The sequence below is a fragment of the Pan paniscus genome, chromosome 9 (assembly GCF_029289425.2).
Source record: "Pan paniscus chromosome 9, NHGRI_mPanPan1-v2.0_pri, whole genome shotgun sequence".
NCBI classification, from domain to species: Eukaryota; Metazoa; Chordata; class Mammalia; order Primates; family Hominidae; genus Pan; species Pan paniscus.
The window spans coordinates 28,888,356-28,907,036 of NC_073258.2; the positions used below are offsets into that span (position 1 = coordinate 28,888,356).

Consider the following 18,681-nt stretch of genomic DNA (forward strand, 5'->3'; position numbering starts at 1 on the left):
ACTACAAAAATTAACTGGGCACCTGTAATCCCAGCTACTCAGGAGGCTGAGGCAGGAGAATTGCTTGAACCTGGGAGGCAGAGGTTGCAGTGAACCAAAATCACACTACTGTAATCCAGCCTGGGTGACAGAGTGAGACTCTGTCTCAAACAAACAAACAAACAAACAAACAAACAAAAAAACCCACAAAGACACAACGGGACTGAGAGAATCGGAGTAGAATCTGAATATGTGCTTATCTGATGCTGCTTTGTGAGTTGGGCAACATGAGGAATGGGGATGCGTGGCTCAGGAGACTTGAGTCATAAACCTAGTTTTTCCACTAACTGTGAGAACTTGAACAGGGTATTTTCACTTTTTTTCCTGTAATCACCTGCAAAATGAAGATGTTGAAACAGATTATCCATAAGGTTCCTTTTAGCACTGATATTTTATGGAATTGGGAGTTGTGAGTTCGGCTTGGATGATAGGTGGAGGTGAGCAGATATCCCAGTTCTACCACTCTTTAATTATGTAACTTTGAGACAGTTACTTCCTAGTTCCTTCATCTGGAAAATTAGTGCATTAATTATACTACCTTTAAGAGAAGTGATGAAGATTAAATGAAATAATACATCTAGGACTCTGCCCAGAACATAGTAAGTGTTACATAAATGTGAATTATTATTGGTTTTACTATTTTTATCACTACTTTCATATCAGGATAATAAATTCTCAGATCGGAATTTTTAAGAGTTTCTAATTTTATCTCACTATCCCATTACTCGTTTTAATCGTTTCTCCTTCTGAAAGTGATTTAATAGTTTCCCCTTCGGAAAGTGATTTCTCTTTCTGAAAAGATAAGTTCTTCTTTTTTGTGCTGACTAGAGAATTGATTTTACATGCATTTTACATTTATTTTTAATTTGGAGCTGGTATCATTAAATGTCAGCCTTTGGATCTTGGAGGAAGAGGCAAGACATTAAAAGAGAGTGGGGGGAAGTTCCAGTGAAACCAAATGTGTCTTTTCCTTCTTTCGTTACCTGCACAACACCTCCCATGACAGATGCAGCCACAGCCATAGAGGTACACATCACGCCAAATAAGAGACCTGAAAGAAAGAAAAATTACAATCATAATTTCCTGAGGGATTCCTGACTTCAAGGGATGCCTTGAGCCCCCACTCAGAACTGTCTCTGATCCAAGCCCTTTGCAAAGGGATCTCAGCAAGGACCATCCTCCCCATTCAGCCATCATCAGCCCCAAGAGAGGCACTTAGGAAGTCTCTTTACCAAGGAAAAGTTTCAATGACCTGCTTCCTCATCAGGCGGAATGAACTGCTATCCAGCCTCAAGGGTTATCCTTCTAAGCTTCTGGAAGAAATCTGTTATGTGGAAACAACATGAAAATGTGGGAGAGGTCCAGACTAATCTAGACAAAATTAGTGGAAATTAATTCCTGGGCAACCACCCTCCAGCAAGGAGCTGAAAAAGAAGCTACTAATTCCAGGACTCCAGTAGTTTTTCATCTTAACAATGGTTAAATAATGTCTACACATTCTACCTAACAGGTTTCGCAAATCTGGAAAGTTTTTCAGATTTTTCCCTTTGGTGCTTTTTTTTATATTATCCTTATGGTCCTTAGTTACATTACATAATGATTTGTTTGTTTCCATATCACCAAAAGGACCTTCAGAGTATGGTGCTCTTCTGGTATCATGAAAGCTCGCTAAATGAATCAGCATATATATTTTGTCATCTTTTAAAAATAATATCTTCTTCTAAACCATCTTTTAAAAAGTCATTGTTTTTATACATCTTTGTTTAAAAATAATCTCAAAAGTACACTGAATTCCAATAATAACACATAAACAAAACAATAGAGAGAAAGATAGGCAAAAAGTAGCAGATTGACAGAGATGGAGACACAGTGTCAGAAATGGAAAGAAAACTATTGTGTTGATTCTTTTTGAGCATTCTCTGTCAGCTACATATCCAACCCAGTTCCCAACGTGACTATTAATTCAATCTTATTGAATACCAACCATAGATGAGACACTGCACCAGATGCCAGTGCCATAAAGTTAGAATGTGATTCCTGTCTCTAACAGCTTTCATTCTAGGAAGAAACTGCTTGCAAATTAATCCAACAAGTATATGCACATACCCAAGAACAGTGACTGGCACGCAGCAAGTACTATGTATTTATCATTTTTATTATTTTATTTCAGAGTCATTACATGATATTCCTTATGAGGAACCCACTCTTAAAATGAAATCAGGCTAGTAAGCTTTGAGGCTATCTTTTCCAACTTCTCAATAAGACACACAAAAATAAGGAAACTTCAAGATTGATCAATAAGCACTTGCTAAAATTCCAAAAGTATTCCAACTATCTATTATAGATAGGCTACTATTAGATAGATTGACTACTATTAGACTATTAGATAGACAGATAAGACTACAGAAAACAATGTCTGCCCTGACTTTGTATTGCTTCATGAAAAAGGAGAGCCCTATAAGCCTGAAGAACAGAACAAAGACATGTTTTTTCTCTCCTTCTGACTGCCTTCTCACTGGACCAATGGTTACCTGTTCAAATGAGATTCTAGGCAGCCATCCCTCAATTCATAAGTTCTTCTTTTTTGTGCTGACTAGAGAATTGATTCAGTCCTCCCCACAAAATCTTTATCCTTCCTCCAGATTGCAACCAACAGCAACATGCTAGGCAGGAAGTTTAGGATAAATTTGTGGAAATTTCATAGACATCTGGAATATCTCCCATAAACAAAGCAGTAGAGGGAGTGAAAGCTCCACAGTTGCAGAAAATGCTATGGATTTTCCCAATGCAGCATCAGCTCAGAGGATCAGTCAACAAAACACAGGCATAGGTGAAACTTCTACCTCAATCCAGAGTATCCATGAATATCTGCCAGAAATCGGGAATTATACTGGCAGCAGTGCCCATCTACTTGCTATCAGCTCTAACTCAGAGAGTGAGCAGAATCAAGGCAATTCAGCTACCCAGTTAGCAAACATGTGGTCAACATTCCTCTCTTCTTGTTCAAACACAAGTAAAAAAAGAAAGGAAATATAGAATACATGACAAAATGTTGCCAAAAATGGGAATGAATATATTAACCTAAAAACTGAAATAAATAGTATTCTTTCTGCAAATAATTCACTTTAGGAACCAGAAAAAAATAGTTTAAAACTTTGGCAATCTTAATATGCTGCAAGGATACACAGACTCAATGAAGCAAGGACATACAAGTCAAGAGAAAACAAGATGAAAAGAACAGGAAGACAGGGTGTAACACCAATAAGTTTAGATGAAGATAGATCCGGGTATGATAAGGAAAAACTGCAAGGAAATTAAAATGACAATAGTTGACTAAGCAATTCCATGCCTAGCTACTTATCAAAGAGAAATGGAAACACGTACACAAGAAGACTTGTGCAAGAGTATTCATAGCAGTTTTAGTCATAATGACCTCAAACAAGAACAGCCCAGGCCCATCAATAGACTCAGATGTTAAAAAAAGATCTGTGGTATATCCATATGTGGCATACTAAGAGCAATAAAAAAGAATAAACTATGAACACACACAAAACATCATGTAATCTCAAAAACTTTATGCCGTAAGAAGGACGTTACAAAAAGAAAAAAAAAAAAGTGCAGGCTGGGTGCGGTGGCTCATGCCTGTAATCCCAGCACTTAGGGAGGCCGAGGCAGGCGGATCAGCTGAGGTCAGGAGTTTGAGACCAGCCTGGCCAACATGGTGAAACCCCGTCTCTACTAAAAAAATACAAAATTTAGCCGGGTGTCGTGGCATGCGCCTGTAGTCTCAGCTACTCCGCAGGCTGAGGCAGGAGAATCCCTTGAACCCGGGAGGCGGAGGTGGCAGTGAGTCGAGATATCGCACCACTGCATTCCAGCCTGGGTAACAAGAGTGAAACTCTGTCTCACAAAAAGAAAAAAAAAAGTGCAATGGTGTGATCCCATTTATATAAAATTCTAGAAGAGGTAAAACTAATCTATGGTGGAAAAAATTGGAACAGTATTTGCCTCTGGAGGGTGAGTGAGAGAAAAGAATGACTAGAGAAGGCATAGGAGAACTTTCCACGGTGAAGGTCACATATCCTGATAAGTGGTTGGGTTACACAGGTGTATGCATTCGTCAATACTCAAGAAAGTTGTATTTAATATTTGTTCATTTCATTATAGGTGAATTTTTTTTTACATTTAAAAAAACTTGAAACAAATAGTGAATTATCGTTAACAATGTGCATGTTACAATAATTTGGGGGAAGTGTGCAGAGGTCCACAATTTGCTTTTAAATGTATCAAAAATATGATGGATTAATGGATGGATAGACAACTGGATGGATACATGAAAAAGCAAGTATAGGAAAATAATAATGGAGAATCTAGGCAATGTGTATATGAGAGATCACAATAAAGTTTTAAAACTTGGCCATATAATTTAATTATTATAATGTAAGGAACATAACACAATAGCATAATTAAAATCATTATTGTTAAGAGAGCAAAGGGGAGGAAGGAAGAGGAGTTGAAAGAGGAAGATGTGAGTATACTTAACACATAAAATACAAAATACAACACAATTAAATAGAAAAAAGTAGATGCTATTGCTAGGTGGAAGGCTTACAAAGATATCAGTTATTCCCAAATACATTTTCATGTTTAATGCAATCCCATGGGATGGGGAGTGGTGGTGGTGGGTTCAGATAGGTTCGATGCAGTAAACTTTAAAGTTAATTTAAAAGAATAATTGGTAATGAATAGCCGAATTTTTTTTGTAAAAATTATAATGGAAACATTTTTAATTTTTAAACTGAAAGAAAAATGAGAATTGTTCTATCAGACATTTAAATAAAATGCTACAAGGCTATAATATAAAACAAGATGGTTCAGTCTTGTAATTAAAGAAAATAAGTATACAACATGAAACATTCTTATAGATGAGAAACCTTTATATTATATATTTTATTAATGAAAATATTTTTAAAACTGAGGAATATTTAAAGAATAATGCTGGGAAAGTGAACTATATAAGAAAAACAATTTAGTGGCCTGGCGCGGTGACTCACACCTGTAATTCCATCACTTTGGGAGGCCAAGGCTGGGGGATCACCTGAGGTTGGGACTTCGAGACCAGCCTGACCAACATGGAGAAACCACCTCTACTAAAAAAAAACAAAAAAAATTAGCCAGGCATGGTGGCACATGCTTGTAATCCCAGCTACTCAGGAGGCTGAGGCAGGAACCCAGGAGGCGGAGGTTGCAGTGAGCCAAGATCATGCCATTGTACTCCAGCCTGGCCAACAAGAGTGAAAGTCCGTCTCAAAAAAAAAAAAAAATTTAGTTTATTATCTTAAATTATAAATCAAATAAATAATTTAGATATACTGAATATAAAATATAAAAGTACTTACAATCTAAAGGAAATATAAGTAAACATGTTTTTAATGTAAGAAATATATAAGCATAAAGAAATGGTAAAATAATAAATGATATATTTGATCAAACATAAAATTAAAATTTTCTGTACATGAAAATATGTTTAAAAACAATTAAGCTGGGAACCTGGGAGACATTCTACAATAGACAGAGGACTTATTTCCTCTTTATATAAAGAGATTTTACAAACAATAAAATTTCCAATGTCCCATCAACAAATACACAGAAAGCAAAAATAATTTTTTACAAAAATATACAAATCATTACTATCTGAAAAAAATGCTGTATATATCAAAAGACATAAATTAAAGCAAAAATCTGATGCCATTTTGTCCACTAACTTGGGCAATTTAAAAAAATACTAATATTAAGCACACAAAATATATATCAACACTCACTGCTGCCACACATACTTATTGATTCACTACTAGAACCATATTTCATAATATGTACCAAGAAATATCAATGAATTTGTATTATTTAACCTGGTAATTTTCTTTTAGAAGTTCGTGTTAAGGAAAAACATTACAGATGCAGTCGAAGGTTTATGTACATGTTTTTTTTTGTCACAGTATTAAAAGAAAATGAAAAAAATTTAAAAAGTAACAATAACGTAAAATTAAGCAAATAAGCCATTTGATAGAATATTGTATAATCATTCAAATACCATGTTTTTAAAAAAATACATAATAACACGATATGTTATTGTGTATGTCGGTAAAAACAACCAGGAACAAAGTTAGATAGATATAATTTTATTTAACAATGTACATAAATTTTCCCAAATTACCTCTATTTTCTATTAGTAAGTAAATACATAATTTGTTTATACTTTAAAAAGTAAACCTTGTGAAACTGCAATTATCTCTGATAAGTGCTGAAGTGAGTATAAACATAATATGCAATTGCATGATTAAGCAAGGAGCAATTATTCTTTGAGGGGGTTACTGGGAGTTTGGTAATAAGGAACAATTCTTTAGAAAAGAATTTGGCTTTTCTTTGTCAAAGTGACTGGCCATAGTAAGCACAACATCTTCCCATGTAGAGAGGCTAATATGACCATCACACAGTGTAATCAAGAGAGATTGATGCGATTAGTTTGCAGGGGTGTCCAAACTTTTGGCTTCCCTGGGCCACGTTGAAAGAAGGAGTTGCTTTGGAGTACACATAAAATACACAAATACTAATGATAGCTGATAAGATTTAAAAAATTACAAAAAAATTCCAGAATGTTTTAAGAAAGTTTACGAATTTGTGTTGGGCTGCATTCAAAGCCATCCTGGGCCGCATGTGGCCCACAGGCCGTGGGTTGGATAAGCCTCGTCTAGAGTGTAGGATAAGTATAGAAGAGTATCTGAAAATAAAGGCAGTTAAGGTAAACTAGCTAGTCATTCTTTCCTGATACCCTGCTGGATCTTTGGAAGTGTAAGAATCTATGTGTGGGATTCTTCACATATCTCACAGTGCATATGTGTTTATAAGTGTGTCCTGAATAGCACATGCAGGATTTTGACATCTACCACATGTACATTTCATGATATGGAATAGAAAGTCCACCAGCTGTACCTACATAAGCCTTTACTGATCCAGGTGCTCAGCTTGTCGGAGAGATGAGGAAAACAGCTCTTGACAAAATCCTCAAAGGTCACTGTTGCCAAGGCATTGATGCTGGAAGCCACGGTGCTATAAGGAAAGAAAAGTAAGAACATGGTCTAAGCTATATAAGGCGGAGCTACCAGCCTGCCCTCTTGTCCAGGGCAGATAGATAAGGCAGGCCTCTAGAAAAAACAGATGCAGATATATCTCTATCTTCTGAGACTCCATGGGAACTATATGGCCTCTTTACTCATCTTTCAAATCTTTTTCCATCCTATTGCTCTTAAAATTTTTCCATGAACTACAGTGAAGAAGCTAGGCTTTCATAATCTAACACCCACTAATTCCCCTTAACAAGAGGTTAAATGAACTAGCAGGCAGCACCAGAGGAAATGTGTGTGTGTGTCTATGTGTGTGTTCAGGTTGGAGTGGAGGCAGAAAGTAGTGACTACTCTAACCCAGGAATCAGTAGAGCCTGCCACTCATTAATTATTCATTCATTTATTTCTACATCCTTTTATTCATTCTGGGTATCAAGCATACAATGGTGAACCAGAAAGACGTAGATCTTGCACTCTAACTGGGACACAAACATTTAACAACCAATTATTTACCTGCTTATAGTTGTGAAGGAAAATAGCAAGACGCTGTAAGAACATACAGAGACCTAAATTGATATGTAGTTTGGAAACTTTTTCCTTTGGAAGTGACAGATAGGCACTGGGAAAATCCATGCAAAGTGGGAAAAAGATGTTGTAGGATGAAGGAAAAATTACGTATAGATGTCTCAACATAAAAAGGAGCTGTTACATTCAACAACCTAAAGCTACCAGAGTTGCTAGAATGATATTATAACAGTAAAAGAGAAAGTGGCAAGAGGTAAGACTGGGAAGTAGCCACAAATCCAAACTGCATAAAACCTCTAATATTCCCTCTGTCACTTTCCAATCAGAGCTCAATCTTATTGGACCTAAAACTTGCTTAGGTGACAGAGGACCTGAACGTTGGGGTTTTCTTTGCAGAATAAAATGAGACCTTCTTCAATTCCTCATACAGACCCGGAATATTTTAGCTAGTGGAACAGATAATATATTCAATTCAAGTGATGCAAAATCACAACTATGAGAAAAAAATTCTGGAAAAGAAACAGGCCAATGAACAAAAGATGTCTAGCAATTTTTAAGTTTTCCATTGATATTGATTAAAAATTATTCTGCTATCCTCCAGTGCTCACTTGAGAACAAGATATAGCTATGACTTCTCTAAGTGATATATATATAGGAAGTAAAAACTGTCCAAGACCCATATCTGAAAACTAAGTGCTTTGGGGGTACTATTCTTATTTTTCTAAGAATCAAAACATGATATGTGATCCCTGCCAGACTCCTCTTCTATCTGGAGCTCCATAAAAGTTAAATAAGGAGAGAAGGGGATTAAATAAAAGGACTTTTTATGCTCCCAAAATCTTTGTCTCAATATACATCTTGTGAAAGTTTCCAACATCAAGGTTAATCTTTGAATCCTTTGGGCGGGAGGGAGCAGAAAGTTGAATTTGGCCCAGAAGGGTAAGGTTTGTACAACCTCTGCAGGGTTGCTTTGGCAGTCAGGTGTATCCATACGTCAATTTTCAGATTCTAAGGCTGCTACAAGATAGTGGAAATATTTTTCCCCTACCTCTCAACCACTGTCTTCCCATTCTATCGCTACTCCTGTCTTCCTTTCTCTATCCCCACAGTCTCCTTGTGCTTGTGGCAGTAGTAATCTCCCTATACCATATGTCGTCCAGTGTGTTTCTTCCTTGAAACTTTGGGACTTAGGATAAAGGAATCAACCATTCTTTTATGGAGGATATAATCTGTTAACAGCCATATTTCTCCAGTCTGGAGAGAGTGAGCCTCAGAGTAAGAGGGCAAAAAATAAAGCATGTAGAGAGGGACGAAAGAAAGGGCAGAGTGTGACCCTTACTGGTGTTTGAGTCTCTGGTGCTCATTATCTCTGTCCTTAGTGTCCTTGAGATCCTAGTGCCAACACCACAGGACAGTGTCACTGTGTGCTATTGATGCAAAATTCTAAAAACAATATTAGTAAAAACAAGTTAGCAGTACACTAAATTAAAATCCTAAGGTAAAGTCATTATATAAATTCAAAGATATTGCTATTTTGGAAATCTGTCAACATATTAACATACTAAAAGTTTTAAAAGAGCAAAAATATGTAACCATTTCAAAGATGCTAAAATTTTACCAAAATATACGACTCAGATAAACATCTTTTCTAAAATTAGCATAAATACATGCATTTTATTCTTCTACTTTTAAAATAATTTATGTGAATATTCTCAAATATAAATAATACCTTTCAAACCAAAAGTCAATATCTTATTAAATTGTAAAACCAAACAAATATTCCTTTTAGAGTACATAATAAAACATTACCTTAATTATTTATCATGTTCTCAAAGCACAATTACGTAAGAGAATAAACATAGAAATGCATCTATTAAAAACAAAGAAAAAAAGTCAAGAGTATCTGTAGATATTTGATTACAATCAAACCCCAAAGAATCAACTAAAAATATTTTTTTAAAACCCCTAGATATCAGGAAAATTCTGTAAAATAAAATTAATTAAGGTATTAACCTAATAGATAAATTATATTTTAAAGTACAGTCATCAAAATTATTGGTGTTGGCATAGCTAAAGACCAGTAGATCAAAAGAATGTAAAAGATAATTAAGAAGAGCTATCAAATACATAGAAGAATATAGAATGTAATAAAAGTAATATTTCAAGTTAGCAGTGAAAAGATGGCCTATTTATTAAAGACAAATGGGACAACTTGGTTACTAGTTTACAAAGAAAATAAAGCAGGAACTTCACTTAATTTCTTATATATATAGTCTAGATAATTTAATAACATTAATATTTAATAAAACCTTAAGTATACTAGAATGGTGTCTGGTTGATTATTTATAATCATAGAATGGAGAAACCTGAGAATGATGTTAATCCTGAAATCATAATGTAAAACATTAATATAAATTAAAATCTTTACGTGGCCAAAAATGTCATTAATAAAGCAAATAGACAATGAACAAATGAGAAAAAAAGTCCTTAACCTAGGTCAATTGGCTATTTTTCTTATATATAAAGAGGAAAGCTCAAATCTTCCTGACACAGAAGACCAAGTCTTCAATTTGTGTGTCACTCACTCCCTTGGTTTCGAACCTTCTAATGACTTCCTATTTCACTTGAAATGCAAACTCTACCATTTCATGAAGGCTTGTCGTGATCTGATTCTTGCTCACCTCTTCTAACTCATCCCCACCTGCTCTCCTTCCAGGGCCTTAGGTGCCAGTGTTTCCTGTGTTCCTCAAACACCCCATACAGTTTGTCTCTGCAGGGCTTTAGTATATGCTTTTCCCCCTGCCTGTAAATGTTCCTGCTTGTGCTCTTCACATAGCTGGCTTTTTTGCATCCTTTAGATTTCAATACAAATATCACATATTCAGAAAGGAGTTCCTTAAAGACCCTATCAAAATTAGAATCCTCAGACTTCACCTCTCTCTAGGATACACACTGTTATTTCCTTTATATACTATTTGCTATTTTCAGAGACAATCTTGTTTATCTTTTTTACTCACATATTGGCCATCTTCCATGTCTATTAGAAAGCAAACTCTATATAAGTGAGGACAATGCTTATATCAGTCTTGTTATCTGCAGTATCCCTGATGTCACCAACTGTGTCTGGTATAATATAAGCCTTCTAAAATATTTGTCACAATAAATGCATGAATGATTTTGTATTTAGAATAATGCCCTTATTTGGGGAATGGAAGTTATTAGCTGTCTGAGTGTGTTATTAAAGATGAGATCAATGGAATGCAAAGAATAGATGTGCAGAATATATAGCCATACATTGCTTAATAGCAAGGCTGTGCTCTGAGAAAATGCATTGTTAGGTGATTTCATCATTGTGCAAACATCATAATGTGCTTACACAAACCTAGATGGCATTGTCTGCTATACACCTAGGGTATATGGTATAGCCTATAGCTCCCCGGTTACAAACCTGTACAGAATGTTACTGTCCTGAATACTGTAGGCAATTGTAATACAATCACAAAGCATTTGTGTACTTAACCATAGAAAAGGTATAATAAAAATATGGTATTAAAATATAGGGCTATCATCATATATGCAGTCCATCATTGACTGAAATGTCATGTGGCAGACTGTATATATTGCAGCCAAATGAATGAGAAGAGCCAGCAGAGTGAGCTGCTTTATGTAAAGGTGATACAAAAGTGTGGGGGCAATTAGCATCAGACAAGGTAGGATAATGAGCATAAAATTCTTGAGTAGGGACAGACCAAGGCTTACATCCAGCCCCTGCAGTTTACTAACTCACCATAGGTAATTTTTCTATCTTGCTAAATCTCAGTTTCCTTATCTGTATACTGATGGTGAATAAAGTTCTAGGCTCATATGTTGTGTACCAATTAATGAGCAAATACAAATAACACATTCAGAAGGTCAGTTTACACACAGTGAGTGCTTGCTAAATATTGTTGATCACTACACCATCATCCTTATTATCCTTTCCATCATCATTATCAGATTGTTGTTGCTATACTAACCTCAGAGTTCCACTGAAGGCACAAGCCACAAAAAGTCCTGGCAGTCCTGGCATTGTGGCAAATATCTCCATGACAAAGTACGGCATCAGCTGAAGAGGAGGCAAAACATAAAAAAAAATAAATAAATAAAAAGAGGAAAGAAAGAAAAGAAAAGAGAAGAGAGAGAAAAAAATAGGATTAGTGGTCTTCTCATCAGTGTTTGAAATGTGGGAACATAGCTGTTTAGCAAAAGGAGGTAGGAAGTTTATTTTCCTTGTTTTCAATATACGCCATTTTCTTTCCTGTTTATCCTGAATATTAGCAACTAAGCCCTAAAATCAAGCCCCTAAAAGAAGTCTTCAGGGAATCTAGATATGATGCACTACTCTACATCCAGGTTTGTGGCAGAGGAGCCCCTCTTTGACAGATCAGGACAGTTAAATATATAGAGAAAGGGAAGGCAAATGATTACTTCCCTTGAGCATATTCTCCATAAATGGAGTTTTCAAAACCATGTTTACTATAGTATATCAGCACGATGTTTAAGTTATGCTGAGAAGACATGATAAGAGCCAGGCATTGTGGAAATAAGGGTCTTTTTCTTCAATCTGAGGTTCCTTAATCAACTGTGAAACCTGTAGGAAGAGTCCAAAGGCAGCAGCAACATCCAAAGCCATGGTTCAAGCCTGCATTCCACTCTCTCCAGCCTTGCTATGCTGCCAGACCTTGTCTTCAGGAACAAGATGAGATGCCCTCTTTTTTTTTTTTTTTTTTGAGACGGAGTCTCACTCTTGTCGCCCAGGCTGGAGTGCAGTGGCACGATCTTGGCTTACTGCAACCTCTGCCTCCTAGGTTCAAGCAATTCTCCTGCCTCAGCCTCTTGAGTAGCTGGGATTACATGTGCCCGCCACCTTGCCCGGCTAATTTTTGTACTTTTAGTAGAGACGATATTTTGCCATGTTGGCCAGACTGGTCTCGAACTCCTGACCTCAGGTGATCTACCCGCCTCGGCCTCCCAAAGTGCTGGGATTACAGGTGTGATCCACCGTGCCTGGCCAAGGTACCCTCTTTTTTACATACTCATTCCCCTGTATTAGAACCTGGTAGGTGCTGATATCACCCAAGAGAAGAAAGAAACCAACTTCTTGGGGTTTGAGAAATAGTGAGCAGTCCAGGAAGAAAAAGAGAAAGGCCAAGATTATCCACCAATAGCCAGAAGCACGCTCATTCCAGACACTCGCCACTGTCCTCAAGAAAACCCATACCTGGTCTGGTGCTGAGATGATGCCAGAAGTCCAAGGGTCACAGTCTTTAAAGTGAGAGTACATGATTAAGCCAGAGAAGACAGCACACACCAGAATGATCCAGAGACCCAGCAAGTTAAAATACAAGGCACTAGAAAAGAGCACATGGGCCTATTGGTAGCCTGTATACCATATCATAGTGTGGTGAGGTCATTACCAGGTACTCAAGGTAAAGGGTTTTGGGCCTTTTTGCTAGTAAAATAAAATTCTATAGCCTTTAAGAATCACTACACTTTATACTTTTGCTATTTTTTTTTTTGCTTGAGAACATTACATTTTTAGACTCATTACCAAATTTAAATAAAGTAAGATTTTAAGTGAATTTTCCTTTGAAATCAAGAGTTTTTGCAAAACCTTGGTATGTGTGGTATGAGATCTATTCTCTTGGATGAAATTTCACATACCAATCACTCATATTATATAACTTCAAGTGATTTTCCCCCTACTCAATTCATAAAACTGTCAAAAAGGCAACTTACATTTTTAACATCTTTTTCCAGAGGGATAATGAGCTAACACAGAAATAGATAAGTGTTGGAAATATTCACTTTGGAGATTAATGCAGATAAAAGTTAGAGTTGGTTTTTTAAAAAGACAACAGAAAGTACAAAAAACTTAGGATCATCTTACCCGTACTATGTGGTGCAATTCATTTTATTTTAAAACCCACAGATATGCCTAATTCCAGTCTGGGTGTTTTTGTAGTATCCTACGGTTATGTTGTATTCATTACTGTCCTTTGAAAGTGAAAATTTTACTAATTTCCTCAATTCCAGAGAGGACATGAAAGTAGGCTGGCCTTACCTTGGCCTGAGAGAATAAACAACCTCACTGTGGAGATGGCCGCAGGGGGCCAAGAGAGCAACGCTGAACATTGTCTAAGATCTAGTCATTGTTTGAAGGGAATCATATTTAAATGTAAAGACACACGTTTATTTCAAAGTCCTCTAAAGCCTATACCGTACAGGTGTACTTGATTTTCAGAAGACCCTTAAATCAAAGTCCACATTTATAAGGTAAATACGCCAGATAATTATCCCATTTAGAGGAGTTTTCACTTCACAGTTTAGAAGAAGTTTTTATCTCAAAGTCTACTTCCTTGAAAGTATTTTGCCAATGCAATGATTTTTATGTGTTTGTTTGTTTTTCTTGGTGGGCTTTGGGAATACAATTGCTACATAAAATGAGCAATACCGATAATTGCATTAGTTGTACTCTTGCTGTCTCCAACCTTCAGGCCAACTCTATTCAAGCCTTTGCTCTGGCTGGCTAGAGAGACTTTCCTGCTCATCCTTATTCGTAACAGTCACTTCCTGCTCTCTTGTCAGTTTCTACTCCTTATAATTATTTATGTCACTATAGTATTTATGATCTGAAATTCTATATTTATTCATGTATTATTGTTTTGTGTTCCCAGAGCACTGAACAGTTCCAGCATATAGCAAATATAAAATTATTTTTTTGGTAAGAAATAATGAAATGATTGAAGAAATTAATGGTAGAAATTCATTACTACATAATTGCATTTTTTACACTGTTTCTTTTTAAAATATACCATTGGACCTGGAGTTAAAAGTCTTTATCCTTAACAACTGTGTGACTTTAGACAAATCACATAACACTCTGAGTCAGTTATATCATCTGTAAAAAGAATGTAACATAACTGCCTTAGTTTTTATTATAGGATTATGAGGATTTAATGAGTTATACTCTGTAAAAATATGTGGAGGTTATATAGCCATACAGAGAACAGTCATACATTATCCACAACAATCTTATAAGTTCATCAGTCAACTATGTGAAATGAGAAAGCAGTGGAAATAGAATATTAAAGTCGTTGTATTTTGAATTCGTTTCTCATTTAAAATGGACTTGGGTTCTATACAGGGCTAATTCTTCTGTTTGTAAAATAGGCTTTTTCATTGATCCATTCAGAAAGTATTTATTGGGCAACTCTCTGTACCAGGCCCTGTTCTAGGTATTGTGGCTATAGCAGGAAGCAATGCAGAAGACAACCTCATGGAGATTACATTTTGGGATTAGAAGCAGGTAATGAACACTGAAAATAAATAAATAAATAAATAAATAAATAAATCAGATAATTTTAGATCTGATAGAGATATGGGGAAAATAAACTAAGGAAATGGAAATGGAAATGCAACTGTGTGTAGATGTGCTCATCATAACTGGGAGATGGGACGTGATACCCTGCATCAACTCCTTCTACCCTCATAGCACCATTTGCTACCAGCAGACCTGAAAGATAAACAAGGGATTAGAAACACAGTTAGCTTCCAGGAAGCACATGTAAGTGTCTCAGTAAGTGATACTATTTCTAGGTGCAAGGAAGATTTGGCTTTAGATTAAGTTGTCTTTGGTGACTAATCACATTTCTGGTCATGAAACCAAATGCATGTATATGAGCCACTCCTGATTCTAACCCATGCCCACTTTTAGTGTGAACTTTATGGATCTATTTTTACTTACCTATTTTGCAGGATTTATTTTCCTCAAGTACCAGAGATTTTTCTAAGCCCCATGGAATGTCTTAATTACATTAAGCTCTCAGATAATGGAACAAAAGCAGAACATCTCATCAACATCTGCTGAGCCTCCTAAGTGACAGTCAGTCAGCAGCTGGCTCTGAGTGGCTTCCAGATGCCCCTGAGTGCCCTCAAGGCTCCAGCTGTGTGACAGATGGGACCTCCCCCCTCACCATTTTCTCACCACAGCAATCTCCCCTCCAGCTCTGTGCACTGCAACTATACCAAACATCTGAACTGATTTCTCTCTCCTGAATTTTATTAACCCTATCACCTTAGATTCTCTCAGGGAACCCTTTTCTAAAGAGAATTTTTATGTTTCATCTTTCATTGTTCTCACAAAATTACTATCACAGTCCTAATCCCTTCATGGGAGTTGGCATGAGTGGAACCAGGAATGGAAGTCCTGAATGTTAGAAAATTATGTACATTTGTTAGGAAATTATGTACATTTCTGTCTTCATGAGTATGCCTCCTTTTCTGACAGCTTTCATACTCACTAAATACTAGTACAACAAATTCCAAGTTCCAGGCAACTATAGGAATGGGATTGTATTCATTTTTCTTGAATTAAACTACTTTACTAAACGAAGTTTTAAGATTTATATACAGAAATGTGTGTGTATGTGTGTACACATATTGATTGACTACAGCTATATAATTTTATTACTTGGTCTTTCTTATTGGAAATTTCCTAACTAGATAACAATAAGTTCATTGGTGGCTTCTGATTAGTTAGCCTTAAGTTTCATTTACATATATATTATATATATGTACATGAGTGTGTACACATACACACTCACATATATATATGCCCATCCATACTTGTGTGTGTCCCTGTGTATATACATACACACAAGCATGGCCTTCTCGAGGCATTACTTTGTTTAATAAGCGATAAACGTTTAGTAAGCACAAAGCATTGTTCTTGGTCTTGCGGGGAAAAATGATTAAAAAGACACATTTCCTAACTTTCAGGTATTAACATAGAGAAATTAGGCATATTCACAAAAGAAAATAATATAAACTCATAATATTTTTAAAAACTAGATATAACAAAGAATTATTATTTATTTTACCAAAGGATTCTTCTCTTTACAGGTACAGCCAACTATGATCTGTTTTAGAGCAGAATTTTAAATGAATTTTTCAGATCAAAGTCACATGCATTTTCAATAACACAGCTATTGGATAAAGAGATGACCACATGTGTGGAGGGTTTGTTACAATATTATTTATTGTAATAAGATTTGAATATATTACCAGTGAATTGATGGAACGCCAGATAATGCTTTTATTTCCTTATTCTGAGAACTATGAAATATATAAGAAGAACATTACAGTTCTCCTTTTGGAATTCAACTTACAAAATGGTTGAATCGTTTCCAGGCAATTTTGTATTTTATTTAGTGAAATAAGAAACTGTGCATTGAAAGCATTTTAAAATCACCTGGGGAAATATTCATAGTGACTGTTTCTCCAAGAAAAGTTTAGAGTATCCTGGTTAGGCTGGGGAGGTTGAAACCTTGGGAAGCAGCACTGAAGATGAAGAATCATTTTGGATGCAGTTCTGGCTTATTTCTGCCAGTTTTGTGAAAGTGTATATAACTTTGGTCTCTATTTTGGAGCATGGGGTGGCTTGCAGGGCTTGGAAAATGCATGAGGCTTGTGCCTCTGCTTGTATCCTTCAGAACAAGCAGACCAGGAAAGAGTCAGAGCAGCTGAGTTCCACTGTGGCTTGCTACATTACCCTCTGTTTTCTTATTTTTTTAACCTCTCCTTGGAAACTTTAAGAGTACAAACATCTGTTAAGTGAGCTTAACCTTTGCAAATATAAATGAAGCTTAACTTGGGCTATTTCTGGTAAATGCCTATATCAAAGAAAAAAAATGAAACTTAATGCTAACTACTCAGAAACCACCAACTAACTTAGAGATATCTAACTAAGAAATTTCCAATCGGATAGACCAAGTAAGACAACTGTACAGCTGTAACCAATCAAATATTTTCTTTGCTTTGCTTCCATGTTTAACCTATAATTTTTCCCCTTGTGTTCCCTCAGTGGAGGCCTTGAGCTACTTCTATTTGGTAACTGCCTAATTCATAAATCACTGTTCACTCAAATAAACTCTTTAAAAATTTAATTGTGCCTCAGTTTACCTTTTAACCCCGAAAAGAAAAATAATAGTTGAAGAGACCACATGCTAAATCAAGTGAGGAAGAAATGTGAGCTATTTACCTTTGCATTGCCACCCACAGTACCTAATTTAATCTAGTAATTTCTCAATAAATGGAGGCAGCAAATAATTGAGAGAAAAGACAAACCGACTTCAGTTCACACCCCAGCTCTGCCACTTCCTGCTGAGATGACAGTAGTAATCCTGGGCTCAAAAAGTTGAAAGAGTTAAGTGAGTCTCTCTGCATCTCTCTTACACATACACACACACACACACACACACACACACCCCCCAAGAGGAAGTATTAATATACAATAAGTACCAAATAAGGTAAGATAAAACATTAAAATTTTTCTTGACTGAGAACTTACAGCTTAGCATGCTTTTCTGTTTTGCAAGAGATGCATCGCTGAATAGTTGATTGATTGACCCCATAGATTCCGAGCCAAGTAAAAGTTCCTCCCACTGTGATAGTCCAAAAAGTGTGTCGCCTGAGAGGATCTACATCAAAGCTATGAGACAGAGAGAAATGAGTGAACAAAGATATTCCTTTGATGCCCAAGATATTATTTTAGGTGATAAGGTCATGTAGCTAAGTCTTTGTAAAGTATGAAAAAGTTGCATTGGACATACTCAAATATATGTAGTCGAGATCCATTTGTTGATTGCTCTAATACATTGTGGAATCCCCCAGCATGAGTTGATCCTTGAATGAGAACCGTTAAGAAGCCCACAATCATGACAACCATCTGAAATGCATCTGTCCACACCACTGCTTTTAATCCTCCCTGAAATAGAGAGAATGTTTGAGTCCTTGAAAACAAACCCTGTGACTCTTCTGGCTCTGCAAAGCCTCTCTGCTAATGCATGCATGCATTCTTTTGTTTATTCAGCATCAGCAACTGAGGATCTTTTATGTGCCAAGTACCATGTTAAGCATGAGAACAAAATGGAAAGTGAAAGAGACATACCCCTTC

At 36.1% G+C, this 18,681-nt stretch overlaps 1 protein-coding gene across 1 annotated transcript in view; it reads right to left on the reverse strand.

Annotated features, from left to right (window-relative positions):
* Nucleotides 1-18,681, reverse strand: part of SLC5A12 (solute carrier family 5 member 12) — a 60,717-nt gene that overhangs the window by 24,141 nt on the left and 17,895 nt on the right. The window contains exons 5-10 of the mRNA XM_003830439.6: nucleotides 18,338-18,492; nucleotides 18,076-18,216; nucleotides 12,946-13,075; nucleotides 11,702-11,790; nucleotides 7,034-7,146; nucleotides 1,023-1,090 (exon numbers count right to left, since the gene is read on the reverse strand). Coding sequence (XP_003830487.3) covers nucleotides 1,023-1,090; nucleotides 7,034-7,146; nucleotides 11,702-11,790; nucleotides 12,946-13,075; nucleotides 18,076-18,216; nucleotides 18,338-18,492 — 696 coding nt within the window. The remainder of the gene's footprint in view (nucleotides 1-1,022; nucleotides 1,091-7,033; nucleotides 7,147-11,701; nucleotides 11,791-12,945; nucleotides 13,076-18,075; nucleotides 18,217-18,337; nucleotides 18,493-18,681) is intronic.